The sequence below is a fragment of the Bubalus bubalis genome, chromosome 1 (assembly GCF_019923935.1).
Source record: "Bubalus bubalis isolate 160015118507 breed Murrah chromosome 1, NDDB_SH_1, whole genome shotgun sequence".
NCBI classification, from domain to species: Eukaryota; Metazoa; Chordata; class Mammalia; order Artiodactyla; family Bovidae; genus Bubalus; species Bubalus bubalis.
In genome coordinates, this window is record NC_059157.1 from 117643437 (window position 1) to 117665438 (window position 22002).

General features: G+C 38.1%; 1 protein-coding gene and 1 pseudogene across 5 annotated transcripts in view; both read left to right on the plus strand.

The window, feature by feature from the left end:
• The window catches only part of ACAP2 (ArfGAP with coiled-coil, ankyrin repeat and PH domains 2), a 176308-nt gene that overhangs the window by 112436 nt on the left and 41870 nt on the right, over nt 1–22002 (plus strand). For all 5 annotated transcript variants that reach the window (XM_044943303.2, XM_044943298.1, XM_044943310.1 and 2 more), the window contains exons 5-9: nt 45–103; nt 4090–4273; nt 9067–9111; nt 13623–13718; nt 19728–19802. In XM_044943303.2, the coding sequence (XP_044799238.1) occupies nt 45–103; nt 4090–4273; nt 9067–9111; nt 13623–13718; nt 19728–19802 (459 nt within the window). The remainder of the gene's footprint in view (nt 1–44; nt 104–4089; nt 4274–9066; nt 9112–13622; nt 13719–19727; nt 19803–22002) is intronic.
• Nucleotides 21522–21667, plus strand: LOC112587503 (annotated as a pseudogene).

A 22002-nucleotide genomic window follows, 5' to 3' on the forward strand; every position in this document is an offset into this window, starting at 1 on the left:
TCTTTCTTTACTTTTCTAATTATTTAATGTTCCTTTTCTTTTAGATCCTATTTGACCAAACCCAGAGATCAATTAAGGCACAACTTCAGAACTTTGTTAAAGAGTAAGTCAATTTCAGTGAAAAGAAAAGCAGCCAAGATTACTTCTGGGAGTTATCATTTGAGAGAACCTAGAATCATACTTTCAGACTTACTAAAAATCTGGGAGTTTTTTTTTTTTTTTTTTTTTTTTTTGCTTTGTGAATTTTATGTTGCATATTTTTCTGAATTACTCTGTAAGAAATCAGATTTCATGCTTTTCCATGAATAACTTATGGAATTTGTATTCAGGATACATAGTTCAAATTATTAATAGATAAAACAAATTTTTAATGTAAATAAATAATCTGATGACGTTTAAAAATAAAAGTAGATCCCAAAAGTGGTTGAAATACCATCAGTTATTCTAGTTACCTCCATATAGTATTTTCTCTGTAGAGAGGAGAATAGGCTTTATGAGAATGCGTTAAGAAGATGCACAATAAGTAATGAAAACAAGCCTTTTGTGTCACAGTCATCACATTTTGTGTGTGAAATAAAATGAAACTGGAAATAAAAAAAATCTGACCTTTCCAGGTATGGATGTTTGCCTTTTCTACATTAATAATTTCAGTTTTTCTCTTTTAATCCCTGACCGAGAATATATTATATTACATATAAGGTTGATTAGAATACAGTATTCAGTTCAGTTGCTCAGTTGTGTCCGACTCTTTGCGACCCCATGACCGCAGCACGCCAGGCCTCCCTGTCTATCACCAACTGCCAGAGTCTACCCAAACCCATGTCCATTGAGTCAGTGATGCCATCCAACCATCTCATCCTCTGTCATCCCCTTCTCCTCCTGCCCTCAATCTTTCCCAGCATCAGGGTCTTTTCCAATGAGTCAGCTGTTCGCATCAGGTGGCCAAAGTATTGGAGTTTCAGCTTCAACATCAGTCCTTCCAATGAACACCCAGGACTGATCTCCGTTAGGATGGACTGATTGGATCTCCTTGCAGTCCAAGGGACTCTCAAGAGTCTTCTCCAACACCACAGTTCAGAAGCATCAATTCTTTGGTGCTCAGCTTCCTTTATAGTCCAACTCTCACATCCATACATGACCCCTGGAAAAACCATAGCCTTGACTTGATGGACCTCTGTTGTCACAGTAATGTCTCTGCTTTTTAATATGCTGTCTAGGTTGGTCATAACTAATTCAGGTATTACAAGCTATAAATAGTGGCAGAGCTCATAATGCACTTCTGTCTTAGTAGATTAGAATTTGTTGTACTGGAGGTGATCTCTTACAGATTGTTTATAAATTGTTTCATAAAATATTCAGAATGTCCTTATAGTATATATACATGAAAATTCATCACTTCCTATAAAGAGTTTAAAGTCTTTGCTAGGCATATTTTATTATTGTTGTTGTTATTTTAAAGTTATTTGTCTTCAAATTATTTTGCCTAATTCCCTGGTAGAAGAAGTAAAAGCAAAGGGATGTTATTATTTACCTAAGGTCATTAATGAATGGAGGTTTCAGATTTTCAGACTGTTACCCTTTACTGGTACGTAATTCTTTTAGAGGGCTTCCCAGGTGGCTCACACATGCTCAGTCGTGTCTGACTCTTTGTGACCTTATGGACTGTAGCCCACCAGGCTTCTCTGTCCATGGAATTTTCCAGGCAAGAATGCTAGAGTGAGTTGCCTTTTGATTCTCCAGGGATCTTCCTGACCCAGGGATTGAACCCTTATCTCTTGTGTTTCCTGCATTGGCAGGCAGGTTCTTTATCAGTTGAGCTACCAGGGAAGCCCTCTAAAAGAATTATGTACTAGTAAAGGGTTATAGAGAAGGCAATGGCAACCCACTCCAGTATTCTTGCCTAAAGAATCCTGTGGACAGAGGAGCCTGGTGGGCTGCTGTCCATGGGGTCGCACAGAGTTGGACACGACTGAAGCAACTTAGCAGCAAAGGGTTATAGTATCCATTTCAGTAGTCTGAGCTTCCCTGGTGCCTCAGATTGTAAAGAATCTGCCTGAAATGTAGGAGACCTGGGTTTGATCCCTGGGTTGGGAAGGTCCCCTGGAGTAGGAAATAGTAACCCACTCCAGTATTATTACCTGGAAAATCCCATGAACATAGGAACCTGGTGGGCTACAGTCCAGGGGATCACAAAAAGTTGGGCACGACTGAGCAGAAGGTGAAGGGGAACTAAAAAGCCTCTTGATGAGAGTGAAAGAGGATAGTGAAAAAGTTGACTTAAAGCTCAACATTCAGAAAATGAAGATCATGGCATCTGGTCCCATCACTTCATGGGAAAGAGATGGGGAAACAGTGGAAACAGTGGCAGACTTTATTTTTTGGGGCTCCAGAATCACTGCAGATGGTGACTGCAGCCATGAAATTAAAAGACGCTTGCTCCTTGGAAGAAAAGTTATGACCAACCTAGATAGAATATTGAAAAGCAGAGACATTACTTTGCCAACAAAGGTCCGTCTAGTCAAGGCTATGGTTTTTCCGGTGGTCATGTATGGATGGGAGAGTTGGACTGTGAAGAAAACTGAGCACTGAAGAATTGATGCTTTTGAACTGTGGTGTTGGAGAAGACTCTGGAGAGTCCCTTGGACTGCAAGGAGATCCAACCAGTCCATTCTAAAGGAGATCAGCCCTGGGTGTTCTTTGGAAGGACTGGATGCTAAAGCTGAAACTCCAGTACTTTGGCCACCTCATGCGAAGAGTTGACTCATTGGAAAAGACTCCGATGCTGGGAGCGATTGGGGGCGGGAGGAAAAGGGAACGACGGAGGATGAGATGGCTGGATGGCATCACTGACTCGATGGACGTGGGTTTGAGTGAACTCCGGGAGATGGTGATGGACAGGGAGGCCTGGCGTGCTGCAATTCATGGGGTTGCAAAGAGTCGGACACGACTGAGCGACTGAACTGAACTGAACTGAGCACACAGTACACACAATTCTTTTAGAAAGCATTATATGTGTGTATTTTTAAAATTTATTCCTGCCTTTTGGCCTACTAATTTTCTTGGATAAGAAATAAATGTTGTTTCTTTAAACGTGGTCTATACCTTTGTAGGAGAAGGCAATGGCAACCCACTCCAGTACTCTTGCCTGGAGAATCCCATGGACAGAGGAGCCTGGTAGGCTGCAGTCCATGGGGTCACTAAGAGTCAGGCACGACTGAGCGACTTCACTTTCACTTTTCACTTTCATGCATTGGAGAAGGAAATGGCAACCCACTCCAGTATTCTTGCCTGGAGAATCCCAGGGACAGAGGAGCCTGGTGGGCTACCGTCTATGGGGTCTCACAGAGTCGGACACGACTGAAGCGACTTAGCAGCAGCAGCAGCATACCTTTGTAACGTATACTATTCCCCCGTGGCTCAGGTGGTAAAGAATTTGCCTGCCAATGGAGGAGACTCTGGTTTGATCCCTGGGTTGGAAAGATCCCCTGGAGAAGGCAGCCCACTCCAGAATTCTTGCCTGGAGAATCCCAGGGACAGAAGAACATAACAGGCTACAGTCCATGGGGCCTCAGAAGAGTTGGACAGGACTCAGTGACTAAAACAACAATAGGACCACCCATAACAGGAAATCAAGGACTTGTCTTAAGAAAATCCCTTAGATTTCTAGAGCTTATCCCCAAAACACAAAGAACTATAATTTCTGGGAGAGGACCCTTGGAACTTGCATTTTTAAACAAGTTCCCTGTGGTGTATACTACTGTTTAAAAAGCATTTGGTTAGATATTAGTGCAGGTCCCAAAATTTGTCTTTAGAAAAAACAAATTGCCTTTTATGTTTCTGTAATGTTAATTTAATAATTCATTTTTTAATTTGAATTGTATAGATTTAAGTCAGGAAATGCTAGTTGACTGTATTAGGGAATATTATGTGCTCATAGACTAATATATGTATTAGTTGGAAGAACTATTGAGTATCATTGCAAATAAATAAATAAATATGGCAACATAAGAATAAATTTTTCAATGTTATTTTGCTGAAGTGTTTGATCCAGAAAGTTTTATAAAAATTTCACTATTTTAATTTTTTTAGAGATCTCAGAAAATTCAAAGATGCCAAGAAGCAGTTTGAAAAAGTCAGTGAAGAAAAAGAAAATGCGTTAGTAAAAAATGCTCAAGTGCAAAGAAACAAACAGCATGAAGTTGAAGAAGCCACAAACATTCTGACAGCAACAAGAAAATGTTTTCGACACATAGCCCTCGATTATGTACTTCAGGTTTGTTTATTATATGTTTTCAAAAATTGCTTACTAAACATGTTGTCGGGCTTCCCTCATAGGTCAGTTGGTAAAGAATCTGCTAGCAATGCAGGAGACCCGGGTTTGATTCCTGGGTCAGGAAGATCCCCTGGAGAAGGAAATGGCAATCCACTCCAGTATTCTTGCCTGAAAAATCCCATGGACAGAGGAGCCTGGAAGGCTACAGTCCATGGGGTCGCAAGAGTCCAACATGACTTAACGACTAAACCACCACCACCAAACATGTCATTATTTTTGAGTGATTGCATTGAAGGGAATAAATTATGCTATTTCTTTTAGTTTAAAATTAAGCCATGTTCTTTTGTGAAAAATTTTCATGTGTCTGGGTGTTTATCTGCATATGCCCTATACATGTGTGTATACCTTAAGTTCTGATTTCTTCCCCTGGTCACTTAACATTATCTTTTTTCCTTTTCTAAATATCATTAAAAGGATTATTAATTGCTATGTTTTATTCTATGGGAATACTGTGTCAATTTAATTAATATCCAGTTATTAGATGTATAATTGCCAGTTTTTGCTGGCAATACTTAAAATACAGTTTTCAGTAAATATTTAATGATAATATCTTTGTATATAAATCTCTTGCAACACTTCTGATTATTTCTTTAGAGTGGATTCTAGAGATACAAAGGGCTCACCATATTGCCAAATGAAAAATATATCTAGAAATAATGTTCTCATATTTGCATTAGGTGCTGCTTTTGAAAAGTCGAGATCGATATTTGATAAGATGCCAGGTGATCTAAGACGGAGAAGTCCCTGTAGATTGTTGACTTAACAGTGGTCACAGGGTATTTCGCTAAAAAATCCTGAAGTAACCATATTGCAAATTAGTGATTAAAAACTACCCAGTTAACTTTGCAAAAATAGTAGAAAGTGACCTTATGATTTTTTTTATTAAATTCCTACTCAGTAAGTGGGAGGATAAATTTTTAGAAGTACCGTCTATTAATTAAAGACTTCTAGAACTTAGCAGCAGCAGCAGAATGGAGTAGTCTGTATTTCCTATTTCCTCTTATCTATCTCACACTTATACCACTTCCTGCTGTAATATGAGCACTGAGAGTCTGTCTACCCCATTCTTCTGAAATGGCTTGCATTAAGGTCTTATTAATTAGAAATATTTTACTTTTTAACCGACTTGACTATTGTGTTCTACTGAAATAGTAGACTACACTCTTTCTTGAGACCTACTTTCATCTTGATCTTAAGCCACTTTCAGGCCGTCATCATAACTTCTGTTTCTTTTCTGTTTCCACCTTGGGTTTCTCTCCTTTGTGCACCTTTGCAATCTGACTTTTAGGGTTCCATCTTTGGTTTTCCTGTTTTCTGACTTTATGATTTCCCTTATAGTTTCATCATGTCCTTTGCTTGAATTATTACCATATATAGATGATGAAATCTACCTTTCTCCTGAAGTACTTTGTCCCTTTTGTGTCCAAAACTGAAATCTGTCTTCTCAAATGGCTTCTTATTTGTTACCAAACTGAATGGTGTTACCCTCTTAATCATAGAAGCCAGACTTGGAGAATCATACTAGATATTCTCCTCATTGTTAGCTACTACAAGTAACAATCGAAATTGCCTTGAAAAGTTCTGTGTACCTCTTAAATCTGTTCTTTCTCAATTTGCTGCAGCCCGAATTCTTATTGTTTCTTTTCTGGAGTATTAAGATGTTCTCATAAAAATTGATCTTTCCTGCATTACTTTTAACCTGCTCTTTAGCAATCCATTCTGCGTTCTGTGGTCAGAACTACTCAAACTTCTCCCAGCAAATGAGTCATCTTGTCTCTGTTTCCTCTGTGCTGCCATATTATTGTCATACACATTGCTGTTAGAGCACTTCTCTCATTTATTGTGATTATTTATTAATATGTCTTTCTTACACCTAGATTATATCCCTTCTGTCTAGTCCAGTGGTTGGAAAATAGATAGGTAATGTTTTTTCAAAGAGTGGATGACTTAATTTAAAATTTTATTTGGAGAGGGACAGTTAGCTAAAATATTTATTATTGTCAAATTTACGCATTGTAAATGATCCATTTCCTTTGGTGTCCCTCTAGTAGTTTTAAGTTAGGACTTCACCTCTCTTGTAAGTTATTTGTTTGAATTTTTCTAATGAGAACTGTTGTATTATTTCATTATAAGGTCAAACTCTCTGTTTTAGAGAATACTAAGTAATAAATATTCAAATTTACAGTTTGTCATGCTTTAACTTCTCTAAATATTTTAATATACTTTTATTTTTTCAAGTGTATGCTGTTTTTCATTGTCAAACAGAGGTATTTTTAACATTTTTCTAAGCTTTTACTTAGAGCATTTGGAAGTTACTGTTTTAGTTCTCAAAACTGAATAGACCTTGAAACAGACATGCAGAATAAACTAGTGCTTAGGTAAGCAATGTTATTAGATTTTTGGGGGCCTGTTTTTGTTTTCTGATCAGTGCTTTAAAATTATAACAGGTAAAATAATTACTGGGAAGGACATATTAAAAGGATACATATTCTGTAATCTTTGGGAAGTTTTAGCAAAGAATGAATGATTCTTTTTTGTAAACGTTTAATTTCTCTAAGTTGATATATAATAACAGACAAAAATAAAATGCTTGTGAATTTCTAAAGTTGGGAGAGATACCGTAGAAGGCAACTTTTGTAATTACTGATCTTTCAATAGTTTGGTCTGATTAAAATATTTATTTATGGTCCATTAATTTGTTTAAGAAATATTTATTGAGTGCTTAATATATACAACTTGGAGAATACATCTGGGAATAAGACAAGACCTTGATCTCATGGAGCTTATGTTTTAGCTGGGGAAATGACATAAGTAAATAAAATGTAAGGTAGTTAAGAGTACTAAAAGGAAAATAAATAGGGTTGATACACTAAAGAGTGCTTGAAGGCCTAATTTGAACCTTTGTGAGGAGATAGTATTTAAGTTTGGACCTTATGGATAAGAGCCTCATGCCCGTTTGGGCAGAAATCATGACATGAGGACAAAACAAATAGTATGAAGGCCTTGAGGTGGGAATGAAAAGGGGAACGTACTGTAGTAGAAAATTAGGTTGGAGAGGTAGCAGGAGCCTCTTCACAAAGGGCCTTGTAGGCTACAATAGGGAGATGTAGGTTGGGAAATGGCAACCCCCTCCAGTGTTCTTGCCTGGAAAGTCCCAGGGACGGGGGAGCCTAGTGGGCTGCCGTCTACGGGGTCGCACAGAGTCGGACACCACTGAAGCGACTTAGCAGTAGCAGCAGCAGCAGGTTGGGAGTTGGAAGATTTTAAGATAAACATACACGATCTTATTTATTGTTCAAAAAAGCACTCTGGTTGCTGTGTGCAGAATGAAGTGTAAAGAGTCAAGAGTGGAAACAAACGAGTTTAGACTATAGTAACAGTCAGGAGTACATCATGCAGATGTACATTATATGCAGAGTATATAATGTACATTATATGCAGAGTCCATCATGAGAAACGCTGGGCTGGAAGAAGCACAAGCTGGAATCAAGATTGCCGGGAGAAATATCAATAACCTCAGATATGCAGATGACACCACCCTTACGGCAGAAAGTGAAGAGGAACTAAAAAGCCTCTTGATGAAAGTGAAAGTGGGGAGTGAAAAAGTTGGCTTAAAGCTCAACATTCAGAAAACGAAGATCATGGCATCCAGTCCCCTCACTTCATGGGAAATAGATGGGGGAAACAGTGTCAGACTTTATTTTTCTGGGCTCCAAAATCACTGCAGATGGTGACTGCAGCCATGAAATTAAAAGACGCTTACTCCTTGGAAGGAAAGTTATGACCAACCTAGATAGCATATTCAAAAGCAGAGACATTACTTTGCCAACAAAGGTCTGTCTAGTCAAGGCTATGGTTTTTCTTGTGGTCATGTATGGATGTGAGAGTTGGACTGTGAAGAAGGCTGAGCGCCGAAGAATTGATGCTTTTGAAGTGTGGTGTTGGAGAAGACTCTTGAGAGTCCCTTGGACTGCAGGGAGATCCAACCAGTCCATTCTGAAGGAGATCAGCCCTGGGATTTCTTTGGAAGGAATGATGCTAAAGCTGAAACTCCAGTACTTTGGCCATCTCATGCGAAGATTTAACTCATTGGAAAAGACTCTGATGCTGGGAGGGATTGAGGGCAGGAGGAGAAGGGGACAGCAGTGGATGAGATGGTTGGATGGCATCACTGACTCGATGGACATGAGTCTGAGTGAACTCCGGGAGTTGGTGTTGGACAGGGAGGCCTGGCGTGCTGCGATTCATGGGGTCACAAAGAGTTGGACACGACTGAGCGACCGAACTGAACTGAACTGACTGAACAGTCAGGAAAAGATAATAGCAGTTGGTGGTAGTGATGAAAGTGGTGAGAATTTATATTAAGAATGTATGTTGAAAGAGCAATTAGGTGAGGAGAGTGGAGAAAAGATGGAATTCTAAGAAATTTGAAAGTTTATCAAGGTGATAGTTTTATCAGTACAGTACAACATGGTACTGTACAGTACATGTTTTTCAGTACAGTACAAAAGTTTTTCTTTGAGTTGAAAAATGATGAGAGTTTCATTGGTATGTTTGTCTAAAAACTGTTTTTGCAAAAAGCGGGTCAAAAGCTGAAAAACTCAAACTTTGTTTTTATTTACATATCTGGAAAAGTATTAAACCATTAGAATAAGCAAATTTTACAACATTGCATTCTGGATTAGTTTTTTAAATAGTGTATAAGTGATTAACCAAGTTCGTTTTCCCTTCAGATTAATGTCCTTCAATCAAAAAGGAGATCAGAAATCCTGAAATCAGTAAGATATTTATTGAAATGATGTTCTATATATTTTAATATGAAGTTAAATGTATATATTTAAGTGTTTAAAATAGCATCATATGTGTGTGTATATATGTTTGTTTGTTTATTGACTTATTTATTCCAAGTTTATAATTGATCTTCTTAATGATGTTTGTATACTTCTTACATGTCACTAAACCACTTTTTTCGTTTGTTTTTTTTATATTACAGTTATTTATATATGTCTCATCCATTAATTTATTGTAAGTTCCTTAAAGCAGACATTTATATATTTGAGATTGAGAGCATACATAAATAGCATCATTTTATAGAATTTTCCCCTTAGGGTTGTTGATGTATCAGCTTTTTGGAATGCAGGTAGAAAACAAACGAGTTGAAATGTGAAGGCGTGAGAACAGTGATTTTCTTATTTGCCTCTTTTTTTTGGTCTTAAAGCTAACAAAGAGGTGGGCAGAGGATGGTCGTGGTATGGACACTATAGTCTTTTGTATTTTGAGACCCTAGAAATAATTTCTTCTTTGATTTTGTTCACTGAAATTTTTTTTCCTTCAAAAGGTTTACTGAAATTGTTCTTGATCCTTGTCCCCAGCTAGCTTTTTCCTAAATTCTGTTAATATTTATGTTATTTCTTATCAGATGAGTACATTATACTTCCTGTTTACATCCACTTCCTTTTCCAGACTGAGAGCAATGTGTATTATTTGTAGAAAATTAGAAAATAGAATGTATGAAGAAAGAATAAAAGTACTACAAATGCTACTACCAAGAAAGAACCACTGTTGTGGTTGATGTAATTTTTGTCTTTTTTATGTGTATGTGTATGCCTATTTGTGTGTGTACCTGAACATTTATATCTACCTTTTAAAATGCTGTTTAATTTTTTTAAAGCAAAACAAAATAGGAATCATTCCTACATATTCTTCTGTAATTTTTTTTTGTACTAATACACTCCAAAATCATCATGTGTTAGTAAATATTTTTTTATTTAATGATGACCTTTCTGGCTAGATAGAATTCTTCCTTGTGAATATAGTAGAGGTTCGTCTGGTCAAGGCTATGATTTTTCCAGTGGTTCATGTATGGATGTGAGAGTTGGACTGTGAAGAAAGCTGAGCGCTGAAGAATTGATGCTTTTGAACTGTGGTGTTGGAGAAGACTCTTGGACTGCAAGGAGATCAAACCAGTCCATTCTAAAGGAGATCCATCCTGGGTGTTCTTTGGAAGGAATGATGCTAAAGCTGAAACTGTAGTACTTTGGCCACCTCATGCGAAGAGTTGACTCATTGGAAAAGACTCTGATTCCGGGAGCGATTAGGGACAGGAGGAGAAGGGGATGACAGAGGATGAGATGGCTGGATGGCATCACCGACTCGATGGACGTGAGTCTGAGTGAACTCCGGGAGTTGGTGATGGACAGGGAGGCCTGGCGTGCTGCATTTCATGGGGTTACAAAGAGTCGGACACGACTGAGCGACTGAACTGAACTGAGCAAACATTTTTTTGAAGGGCCTGGTAGTAAACATACTAGATTTCGGGGTCCATAAGCCTCTTGATGAAAGTGAAAGTGGAGAGTGAAAAAGTTGGCTTAAAGCTCAACATTCAGAAAACGAAGGTCATGGCATCCAGTCCTACCACTTCATGGGAAATAGATGGGGAAACAGTGGAAACAGTGGCAGACTTTATTTTTCTGGGCTCCAAAATCACTACAGATGGTAACTGCAGCCATAAAAAGATGCCTACTCCTTGGAAGGAAAGTTATGACCACCTTAGATAGCATATTCAAAAGCAGAGACATTACTTTGCCAACAAAGTTTCGTCTAGTCAAGGCTATGGTTTTTCTTGTGGTCATGTATGGATGTGAGAGTTGGACTGTGAAGAAGGCTGAGCGCCGAAGAATTGATGCTTTTGAAGTGTGGTGTTGGAGAAGACTCTTGAGAGTCCCTTGGACTGCAGGGAGATCCAACCAGTCCATTCTGAAGGAGATCAGCCCTGGGATTTCTTTGGAAGGAATGATGCTAAAGCTGAAACTCCAGTACTTTGGCCATCTCATGCGAAGATTTAACTCATTGGAAAAGACTCTGATGCTGGGAGGGATTGAGGGCAGGAGGAGAAGGGGACGACAGAGGATGAGATGGCTGAATGGCATTACCGACTCGATGGACGTTGAGTCTGAGTGAACTCCGGGAGTTGGTGATGGACAGGGAGGCCTGGCGTGCTGCGATTCATGGGGTCACAAAGAGTTGGACACGACTGAGCGACTGATCTGATCTGATCTGATGATCTGTGTTGCGGTTGCTCAGCTGTGCTATTGTAATGAGAAAGAAGTCATAGACAGTATGTAAATGAATGGCATGACTGTTCCAGTATCAACATGGAAGTTAGAATTTTACATAATTTCTATGTCATTAATATATCGTGTCTTTTTTTTCCATTTTTGTTAACCATTTAAAAATGCAAAATCCATTGTTAGCCCATTGGCCATCCAAAAACAGGTAGTGGGGCTGGATATATTTTGTGGGTTACAGTTTTGACCTTATTCAGTTCAGTCGCTCAGTCGTGTTTTTTTGCGACCCCATGGACTGCAGCACGCCAGGCCTCCTCCCTGTCCATCACCAACTCCCGGCGTTTACCCAAACTCATGTCCATTGAGTCAGTGATGCCATCCAATCATCTCATCTCTGTCGTCCCCTTCTCCTCCAACCTTCAATCTTTCCCAGCATCAGGGTCTTTTATAGTGACTCAGTTCTTCGCATCAGGTGGTCAGCATGTTGGAGTTTCAGCTTCAACATCAGTCCTTCCAGTGAACACTGATTTCAATGAAGGACTGATTTCCTTTAGGATGAATTGGGTGGATCTCCTTGCAGTCCAAGAACTCTCAAAAGTCTTCTCCAACACCACAGTTCAAAAGCATCAATTCTTTGGTGCTCAGCTTTCTTCACAGTCCAACTCTCACATCCATACATGACTACTGGAAAAACCATAGCTTTGACATGACAGACCTTTGTTGGCAAAGTAATGTCTCTGCTTTTTAATATCCTGACCTTGAATATTACCATCGATTAACTTTACCCATTAATGGACTTTTGAGTAAGTTCCCTGTTTTTGACATGAAATGTAGCATTATATAGTGATCATCCTAATGAATAATATGATTATTTCCTTCAGATAGATTAAGGTAAGAGATTACTTAGAGAATTTAAGCATTTATTGAGACTTTTTAAAAAGTACTGTCAAGTTATAAGGGTTACAGAAAATTTTCACTAATAGTGTGTGAGAGTGAATATTTCTGCATCTTTTACCAACACTGGGTGCTGATTTTTCCCACTCTACCCATAATTTGATAGATAGAAAATTTCATCTTATTGTTTAATTTTGGATTTCTTTGATATAAATGAGTATGATTGTCCCCCTTCCTCCCCCCCCCCCTTTTTTCTTGGTCATTTATGTTTTCTGTTTATGTCCTTTGTCTCTTTTCCTGTTGGGATCTTCATGTTTTTCATATTAATTTGTAACATCTCTTACCTACTAAGACTATTAACCCTTTGTCATATGCTTTTTCCTAGTTTATTATTTATCTTTTAATACACTTATTATGCATTTTGATGTGCAGGCATATTGTACATTTTTATGTACTTGTAACTATCCTTTATATATAATTATATATATATATAAATTAAGCATAATTTTAAAAAATCATATTCACAAAGTTGTACAACTGACATTATCTAATTCCAGAATCATCTTTTAGTGAGCTTTGTCCTTTCGTCATTGTTTTTTATTTTATTGGTTTTTCTCTTTCAAAATAATTTTTTTTGAAGGATTCTTGAGTATTAAGGACCTTATGACCTATTTTAGATTTCAGAGAACTAAGCAGATGTCTCTTTTTGCTAAAAATAACATGGCTATTCAGAGGATTCTTTCAGTCTTGTGATTGAGTTATTTAATTCCTTCTAATGTGAAAACTTAACTAATAAAAATGAGGTTTTTTTTTTCTCTCATGAGTAGTTAAAATATAGGAAAACAGAAAAAATCTTAACCCATTAATGACAATTTTGGATTTTTGGAATGAATATAACAAAATCTCCATATTGGCAAAGCCTGTTGCCTCATTTTATTTTGGTATTTTTGAGAAAAAAATGAGCATTCCCCTATTTCATGTTTAGTGATCTACAGGTTGTAAAGTGTTTGTGATTGTTTTGAGAGCTTCTTATATCACCTTCTAATCTTTTGATGTTTTATTTTTAATTTAAGATTTGCCAATGAGTTTGGTTGAAAGATACATAGACATTTTATAATGTACCTGGAAAGATGGTGATGCTATTGAAAGCTTGATTTTTTGAATTATTGCAACCTTTTAAGAAAAATGTTTCAGCTTAATTTTAAATGGTTTGATATTTTGTGCTCTGGTGAAATAATTTTTTAACAATACAAAGGATCAGAATTTAAGTTTCAGAATGTTTATTTAAGAATTGATTCAAAAATGGTGATCATTTTTTCCTCCTTTAGATGTTATCCTTTATGTATGCCCATTTGGCTTTCTTCCATCAAGGATATGATCTGTTTAGTGAACTTGGGCCCTATATGAAGGATCTTGGTGCACAGGTAATGTGCTGTACTTCTCGTTTCTGTGTTATATGCCAATATCTGTATTTTTTTTTTTAAGTGTATATATTTGAGATTTTCATTTCAGGTATACAGTAAAATAATTTAATATGTTAGTATGTATATACTGCACAGTGATCATCACTGTATAAATCTAGTTAACATCTGCCTTACATAGTTATACTTTTTTTTTTTTCTGATGAGAACTTTTAAGATCTACTCTCTTAGCAACTTTCACATATATAATACACTATTATTAACTATAGATACCATGTTGTCTTTGACATCCCCAGGAGTTGTGTATTTTACAGATGGAAGTTTTGTACCTTTTGACCCTCATCTCCCATTTTGCCCACCCCCAAAACCCACCGCTAGCAACCTCCAATCTATTCTTTCTATGAGTTCTATTTTTTTTTAATTCCACTTATCAGTTCATTCCCATCACACAGTAGTTGTCTTTCTCTGTCTGATTTAACTTAGTGTAATGCCCTCAGGATCCATCCATGTTGCAAAAGGCAGCCTTCCCCGTTTTTTATGGGTGAATAATACTGCATTGTATATTTATACCACATTTTTGAATTCATCTATTGATGGACACTTAGGTTACTTTCATATCTTGGCTAAGTAATGCTTCAGTGAATGTGGGTACGCAGATAACCTTTTCAAGTTAGTGTCTTCATTTCCTTCAGATAAATGCCCATGAGTGGAATTGCTGGATCATATTGTAGTTCTATTTTTATTTTTTTGAGGAACCTCCTTACTGTTCTTAATGGTGGATGCACCAATTTCATTTTCCTCATCAGTACACAAGGGTTCCCTTTTCTCCACATCCTTGACAATCTTGTCTTTGATGAGAGCCATTCTAACAGATGTGAGGGGATATCTCCTTGTGGTCTTAATTTAGAAGTCCTTCATGATTTGTGACTTCTGGTCCCGTGTTTGCCATCTGTGTGTTTTCCGTGGAAAAATGTCTATTTAGGTCCTCTCCTCATTTTTTAATTGTATTTTTTTAATTTTTTTGCTGTTGCATTGTCTTGAATTCTTTATATATTTTAGATATCAACCTCTTATGAAGTATATGATTTGTAAATATCTTCTGCCATTTGGTAGGTTGCATTTCCATTTTGATGATGCTTTGCTGTGCAGAAACTTTTTAGTTTGATGTAGTTTGAGTTGTTTGTTTTGTAGTCTTTGTTCTAGTACCTGTATTTTTAAAGAGATTAAGCAAATTGGGAAATTTGACATTTTGTTTATGTAGTGTAGAAGTTTGGTGTTTTTATAGCAGATTTATGGGAGTCCAGTGTGTAACCAAAAATGAGATTAAAGTTAAAGAATATGTTGTAGATAGTTATATAAGGGTACTGAGAAGAAGAATTTTAAAACAAAGTGTTTGTTTTACAGTATACATAGCTGGATTTATTTTTTTGTTTCTTACATTTGGATTATTGAGTTACTGTCCTAATTGGTATTTTATTTTAGTTATAATTCTTTTTTTATTTTCAAAGATATTTGCATTTTGCTATTTTAAATAATAAAATTTTATTTTTAACGTATTTATTTATTTATTTGCCTGCCCTGGGTTTTAGTTGTGGCAGGCATATGGGATCTAGTTCCCTAACCAGGGATCACATCTGGCCCCCTGCATTGGGAGCATGGAATCCCAGCCACTGGACCACCAGGGAAGTCCCTGAATAATAATAAAGTTTAGAATTTTAAGATTAAAGAACTCTAGGTAACTTTTTCATTTTATACACACATAGACATGCATGAATTATATATAAGAATATTATATAGAAATTTTGTTACGTCCAAATTATTTTTGATTATCTGATCAGAACTTCAGGCTTCCCTGATGGCTCAGTGGTAAAAAGTCCACCTACCAATGCAGGAGACACAGGTTTGATCCCTGGGTTGGGAAGATCCACTGGAGAAGGAAGTGGCAACCCACTCCTGTATTCTTGCCTGGGAAGTCCCATAGACAGAAGAGCCCGATGGGCTCCAGTCCATGGGGTTGCATAAGATTCGGACACGACTGAGCAACTAAACAACAATAGCAAAAATCAGAATTTCATGTTAAATCTGTTCCCAGACGTTCTTTTTTTGCTGACTGGCGAGTTTTCTGGATTTCTATCAATTTTCAGTTGGTTTTCTTTCCCAAAGTGGTTCAGATTACTTTTCGAGGAAAGGGATTAAGGATGAAAAATAGAGTTTAGAGAAGTGGGGAAAAAGTAAGAGCAGAATGATAATTGCATTCATTGACCAAAAATAAATACGGTACATGCATGTGTGTGTGTTCGTGTGTGTTGGGCTGTTGTGGGGAAAGGTAGTGTGTAAGGTATATGTCATGAATTATAGAATTGCTCTTCCTTGCCTCTATAGAGCTTAATCTACTGGAAAAAAATAACAAGTTACCACACTATTAATCTCTGTGCTAAGTGCCCGATCTGGGTATATAAATTGAGATTAGATTTTGTTTGCATGTGATAGAAAACCACAAACAGCAGGAGCTTTAAACAGGATAGAATTTTATTGCTTTTATGTAAAATCAAAGGTCTAGTATGCTGTTGCTGCTGCTAAGTCGCTTCAGTTGTGTCTGACTCTGTGCGACCCCATAGACGGCAGCCCACCAGGCTCCCCCGTCCCTGGGATTCTCCAGGCAAGAACACTGGAGTGGGTTGCCATTTCCTTCTCCAGTGCATGAAAGTGAAAAGTGAAAGTGAAGTCGCTCAGTCGTGTCCGACCGTCAGCGACCCCATGGACTGCAGCCTTCCAGGCTCTTCTGTCCATGGGATTTTCCAGGCAAGAGTACTGGAGTGGGGTGCCATTGCCTTCTCTGAAAGGTCTAGTATAGTGGTCACTTAATCTGTAGGGACCCAGGCTTATTATATCTTTGGATTCTGCCTAATGGTTCAGAGTGGTTTATCAGGCTTTAGCCATCATATCCAAATTGTAGCCAGTAGGGTGGAGGGGAAAAGGAAGATTTGTTCCCTCTCTTTAAGCATAGTTCCCAGGGGTTGTATATACGACTTCTGCAAATGTTCCATTGTTCCATTAACACTATTTCTCAGCTTTCCTTGAAGCTAATGGGACAATGGAACATATGCAGAAGTGGCATATACAATCCCTGGGAACTAGTAGAATTTGGGGATTTTGTTGTTAAGAAAGGAAGAGAGAATGGATATGAGAGATGGATAGCTGTCTTCACCACATATGTTATTGCAACATATAAGTAGTATATCCAACCCAGATTTGGGAAGAAGACAGGACCTTCCTAGGCCCTTGGTGTTGTGTATTAGTTGCTCAGTTGTGTCCGACTCTGTGACCCATGGACTGTAGCCCGCCAGGCCCCAGGCTCCTCAACTACTACTTGAAAGTCCATGAAATTCTCCAGGCAAGAATACTGAAGGTCCACAAGTGTGGAATAAAAGAGAATTTGACTTGGGACAGATTCCTCAGAATGACCTACTTTTAAGAAATGGCTGGGTAAGAGGGCTCCATGAGAACATTGATGGGAGAGAGGTGGAAGACCAGGAGACCATGGTAGCAAAAGACAAGGAGAGAGTGTCTCAGAAAGATGTGGGTGGTTGTCAGTTCAAGGACTGGAAGGAAGGGCAAGTAAGCCTAGGACTGAGAATTGCCTCTTAGATTTAGCAACAAGAAGGTTATTTGTCACTTCTGTTGGAGTTGAGGGTCTAAGAGGTAAAAGCTAAATTACCATGGGTAGATGAATATGATATGGGCAAGTGGAGAATAGGGAGAATTTTTTAAGAAGTTGTACTGTGAAGGAAAGAGAGAGAGAAGTTGGTAACTAGAGAGGAGTGTGGGTTTTAGGAAGATTTTATTTAAGGTATTCTATTTATTACATGTGCACAAATTTAAAACAAGTGGGAATGGGAGAATTTGACAAGCAGAAGTAGTATTGAAATCTGAGGTGGTAGACGTGGACAAAATTCAGAACATAAGTACAGGATTGGGGGCACCTGGTTGGTTATAGGCGTCTATTAACCTCATATGTGCAATACTCACAGAAACACGGGACACATGCTGCTTTGCTCCAGTCTCTTCCTGATCCAGTATCCATCCCCTAGAGGACAGGACTGCCAGCCTTTGCATCTCTCCAACTCATTCGTCCTCCAACACTTCACCGTGTTGAAAGATATCTTTTTCCTTATGCGTTTGCTCCGACAGAGGGAGAGGAATTTTTTCTCTTTTCTGCTGCAGTAGCAGTGGAGTGAGATACAGTTGAGAAGTTTACTAGCAATTTGACAATTTACTACCATCACTGGCACTGTAGTACTGGTGTGGAAGGTGCCTGTGTGCGTGCAAGTTTTTAAATATCAGTTTGAATTTTGGAAGTGCCTTCTACTGCAGTTCAGCCTGAATGTATGAAAAACATTTATATGTCATTCAATTAAAGGCTGTAAAACCAGGATATAATGATTATTTCACTCATTCACTATAAAAAACCGTTGAGGACAGTTTCCTGGTGCAGCATTACCCATTATATCAGCGTGACATGTCACTATGGTGTGCGTGCCTTCAGTCCAAAAGTGGAGTAGTATAGTTGCCGTCTAAACAAAGTATTTTGTAGTAGTGATAGTTCTGTTTCCATATATCTTCTTTTGGTTCTTTATTATTATTCAGTGATATTAAGATTCTGTGGCCAGAATTAGTCTCCTGTAGGGAAAGAAAAAAACCATTTGTGATAGTCAATAAACATCACATAGTCTTTTAAGAAGGCCTTTTTCAGTTTTGTTTTTAAAGGATATCAATGAAAGCATCTTTCTCCATACTTTGTTGATATCAACAGATATAGTCATTTATCACACATCAGTCAGTTCAAGGTGATGGGTGTTCAAAGATGAAATGACGTACATCACTGTTTAGAATAGTAGACACACTTAATGGAATATTTTATTTTCTTTTGACATTTTTATTTTGTATTGGGGTGTAGCTGATTAACAGTGTTTTAATAGTTTCAGGTGAACAGTGAAGGGATATGTATAAACGTATTCATTCTTCCTTAAACCTCCCTCCCATACAGACTGCCACATAACATATAGCATTAACCATGTGCTATATATTAGGTCCTTGTTGGTTAACCATTTTAGATATATTTTAAATATATTTAAATATAGCAGTGTGTACATGTCCATCCAAAACCCCCTAACTATCCCTTCCCCTGAAAATAAGTTCATTTTCTAACTTTATGAGTCTCTTGGAATATTTTAAACCTAATTGTTACTCCAGCAAAGAAGAATTCAGGAAACTAGTACTTTTGTAATAATACTGGAAATCAGGTATTTCTCTTCTGATGGAAGGAACAAGAATGAAATGGGATTTTATGATTTCATAAGTTTTAAAATTTTTTTTAAAGAAAAATTGATGATTTCATACCTTAACCTAAGGAATGACTTCTTTCCTGTTTTATTCTACTCTACTCTATTCTATTTTCTTTCTCTTTTATCTGTTATTTTTTCTACCTTTTAGATTTTATTATAATACTAGGAAGCCAGCTTGAAAGCATCATGCATCTTGAGTGACTGGAAGTGTGTTATGTTGAACTTGTGAGTGCCAGCACACATTAAATTAGCTGCTAGATTTTGCTATTTGGGGGAAAAAAAAATCACCAGTATATCTTCTTTCTGTCTTTGATAGTAACTGCTAGCATTGCTGAGCCTATCAGCTGGCCACTTAATCTAGAGTCATTCTCCTTAATTCAAGGAGTGAACTCGTTATCATTGTTGTACCCTAGGCAAGGCCACCTGTCACAATTGCTTGACATGTGATTGTTCTCAGAAACATTTTCCCTAGAGGAGTTTTAGACATTCTCAAAGAGGATATGAAACCAGAAAAAAAAGAACTTTCATTTTTTGGTTGTAGCCAAAATGCCTTTTTAGGTAAACCTAAGTTGACTGACTTATTTGGAATATGATTTTTGAAAAGTAATTGTATCTTTCTTTTTCAACTTTTAAGTCTCTCTTATTTACTCTTTATTTTCTTTTGCAGTTGGATCGACTGGTTGTAGATGCAGCAAAGGAGAAAAGAGAAATGGAGCAAAAACATTCCACCATTCAACAAAAGGTACTTGAGGGGAGAAGTTAGAGGAGATTAATTCCCTTTTTACACGATTTTTTGGTTATTGGTTTCAGCAAGGTATCACATTGAAATAAATCCTTTGAATTGCCTTAATAATTAAATTGTATAGATGAATTCCTCCTTTTTTTGTAAAGTATAAAATATTTTTCCAGTGTTGAGGTATGTATTTTATTATTCTTTTATATCAAAATATTTGAGAGCCATGCTCTTGAACAAGTTTATAAAAACGTCAGTCTCTTAGGGCCTTAACTTGATTTAAAAGTGGCCCTTGCGTGCTAAGTCACTTCAGCTATGTACAACTCTTTTCGACCCTATGGGCTGTAGCTTGCCAGGCTCCTCTGTCCATGGAATTCTCCACACTAGAATACTGGAGTGGGTTGCCATTTCCTTCTCCAGAGCATCTTCTTGACCCAGGGATGGAACCTGCGCCTCTTAGGTCTCCTGCATTGGCCAGTGGGTTCATTACCACTCGGGCCACCTGAGAAGACCCTTCAGTTCAGTTCAGTCGCTCAGTCGTGTCCGACTCTTTGTGACCCCATGAATCGCAGCATGCCAGGCCTCCCTGTCCATCACCAACTCACGGAGTTCACTCAGACTCACATCCATCAAGTCAGTGATGCCATCCAGCCATCTCATCCTCTGTTGTCCCCTTCTCCTCCTGCCCCCAATCCCTCCCAGCATCAGAGTCTTTTCCAATGAGTCAACTCTTTGCATGAGGTGGCCAAAGTACTGGAGTTCCAGCTTCAGCATCATTCCTTCCACGTCCGCCCCTGACCTCGGACGTGGGGTAGCTCCTCTCAGCTGTTACCTGCGCTGTTGCAGCCTGCCACTCTTGGCCGTTGCCCCTGACCTCGGACGTCGGGTAACTCCTCTTGTCTACCGCCCCTCGGGCATGGGGTCCTCCCGGCTTCTGCTCCTGACTTTGGAACTGGGGTAGCTCCTCTCGGCCGCTCTCTGTGCTGGGAAGGCCCTTAGAGTTTAAAATGCTGCTTATAGTTTCAGCTAGGATATCACCAGGGCTTCCCAGGTGGGGCAAGTGGTAAAGAACCCACCTGCCAATTCAGGAGACACAAGAGACGTGGGTTTAATCCCTGGGTCAGAAAGATCCCCTGAAGGAGGGCACGGCAACCCACTCCAGTATTCTTGCCTGGAGAATTCCATGGGCAGAGGAGCCTGGCAGGCTACAGTCCATAGGGACGCAAAGAGTCATACATGACTAAAGTGACCTAGCCTGCATGCACGCAAGATATCACCAACCCCTGTAAAATGTGTGTGTGTGTGTGTCTGTATGGAGGGTAGCAGTGGTTGATGGAGGGTAGGTGGAGGTGAACAGAAGTTGAAGAACACCGAAGCACCTGTGTGTGTTACTAGGAATCTCCAGCTGCAGTCACTCTAAGGCAACACTTACCGTCTCAAGTGATGCTGAAGTTTCACTTGAATTTCTTGTTAACTTACCTAAGCCTAGGTAAAGCAATATCTGAAAAATATGTATTTAAAAATGAAGATAAAAAAAAGATTTAAATATGAAACCAGGTTTTATTTCTGTGTGCTAAAAGCTTTGAATATGATATACCTGGAACTCAGTATAATGGTATTTTATACAGTCATCAATGTGGTTTTTTTTGTATGTGTAAGTCATCTGAAAATAAACGGATAGAACCGGTGGTTGAATGTGTGTAAAAAATATGTGAAAAGATGTCTTCTGTACTTACCTGGCAGAGCAATACCACGATTATGAGGGTGGTTTTCCCAAGGGGAGGCTTATCCGTCCCTCTCCTGCAATTTCCCCAAGTGTGGGAAACATGACTGCATAAATTTTGGTAGTGGGGGACTGCCATCACAACCTCCCTAAAAAGACAAAAAAAAAAGATGTCATCTAGTATTGCTTTAAGAAATCTATCCTCTTGGTATTGAGCAGTCAAATCAACTTTTGTTATGGTTTTTTTTAGAATTTAAAATGCCAGTAAACTAGATCTAATATAGAAGATGTCAGTGAAAAAAAAAAATGAAAGTGAAATCAGTAATAAAAGTTAAATTTTTTTGGTGATGGGTTGTTAATACTCAAAGAGAAGCATTTTTTTAAAAGGGGAAGATAATGTTTTTTGGTAAATGTTTAATGGTAAATGATAATGCTTTTTGGTAATGTTTAATGGTAAACATTTTACCAGATAATGTTTAATTTATT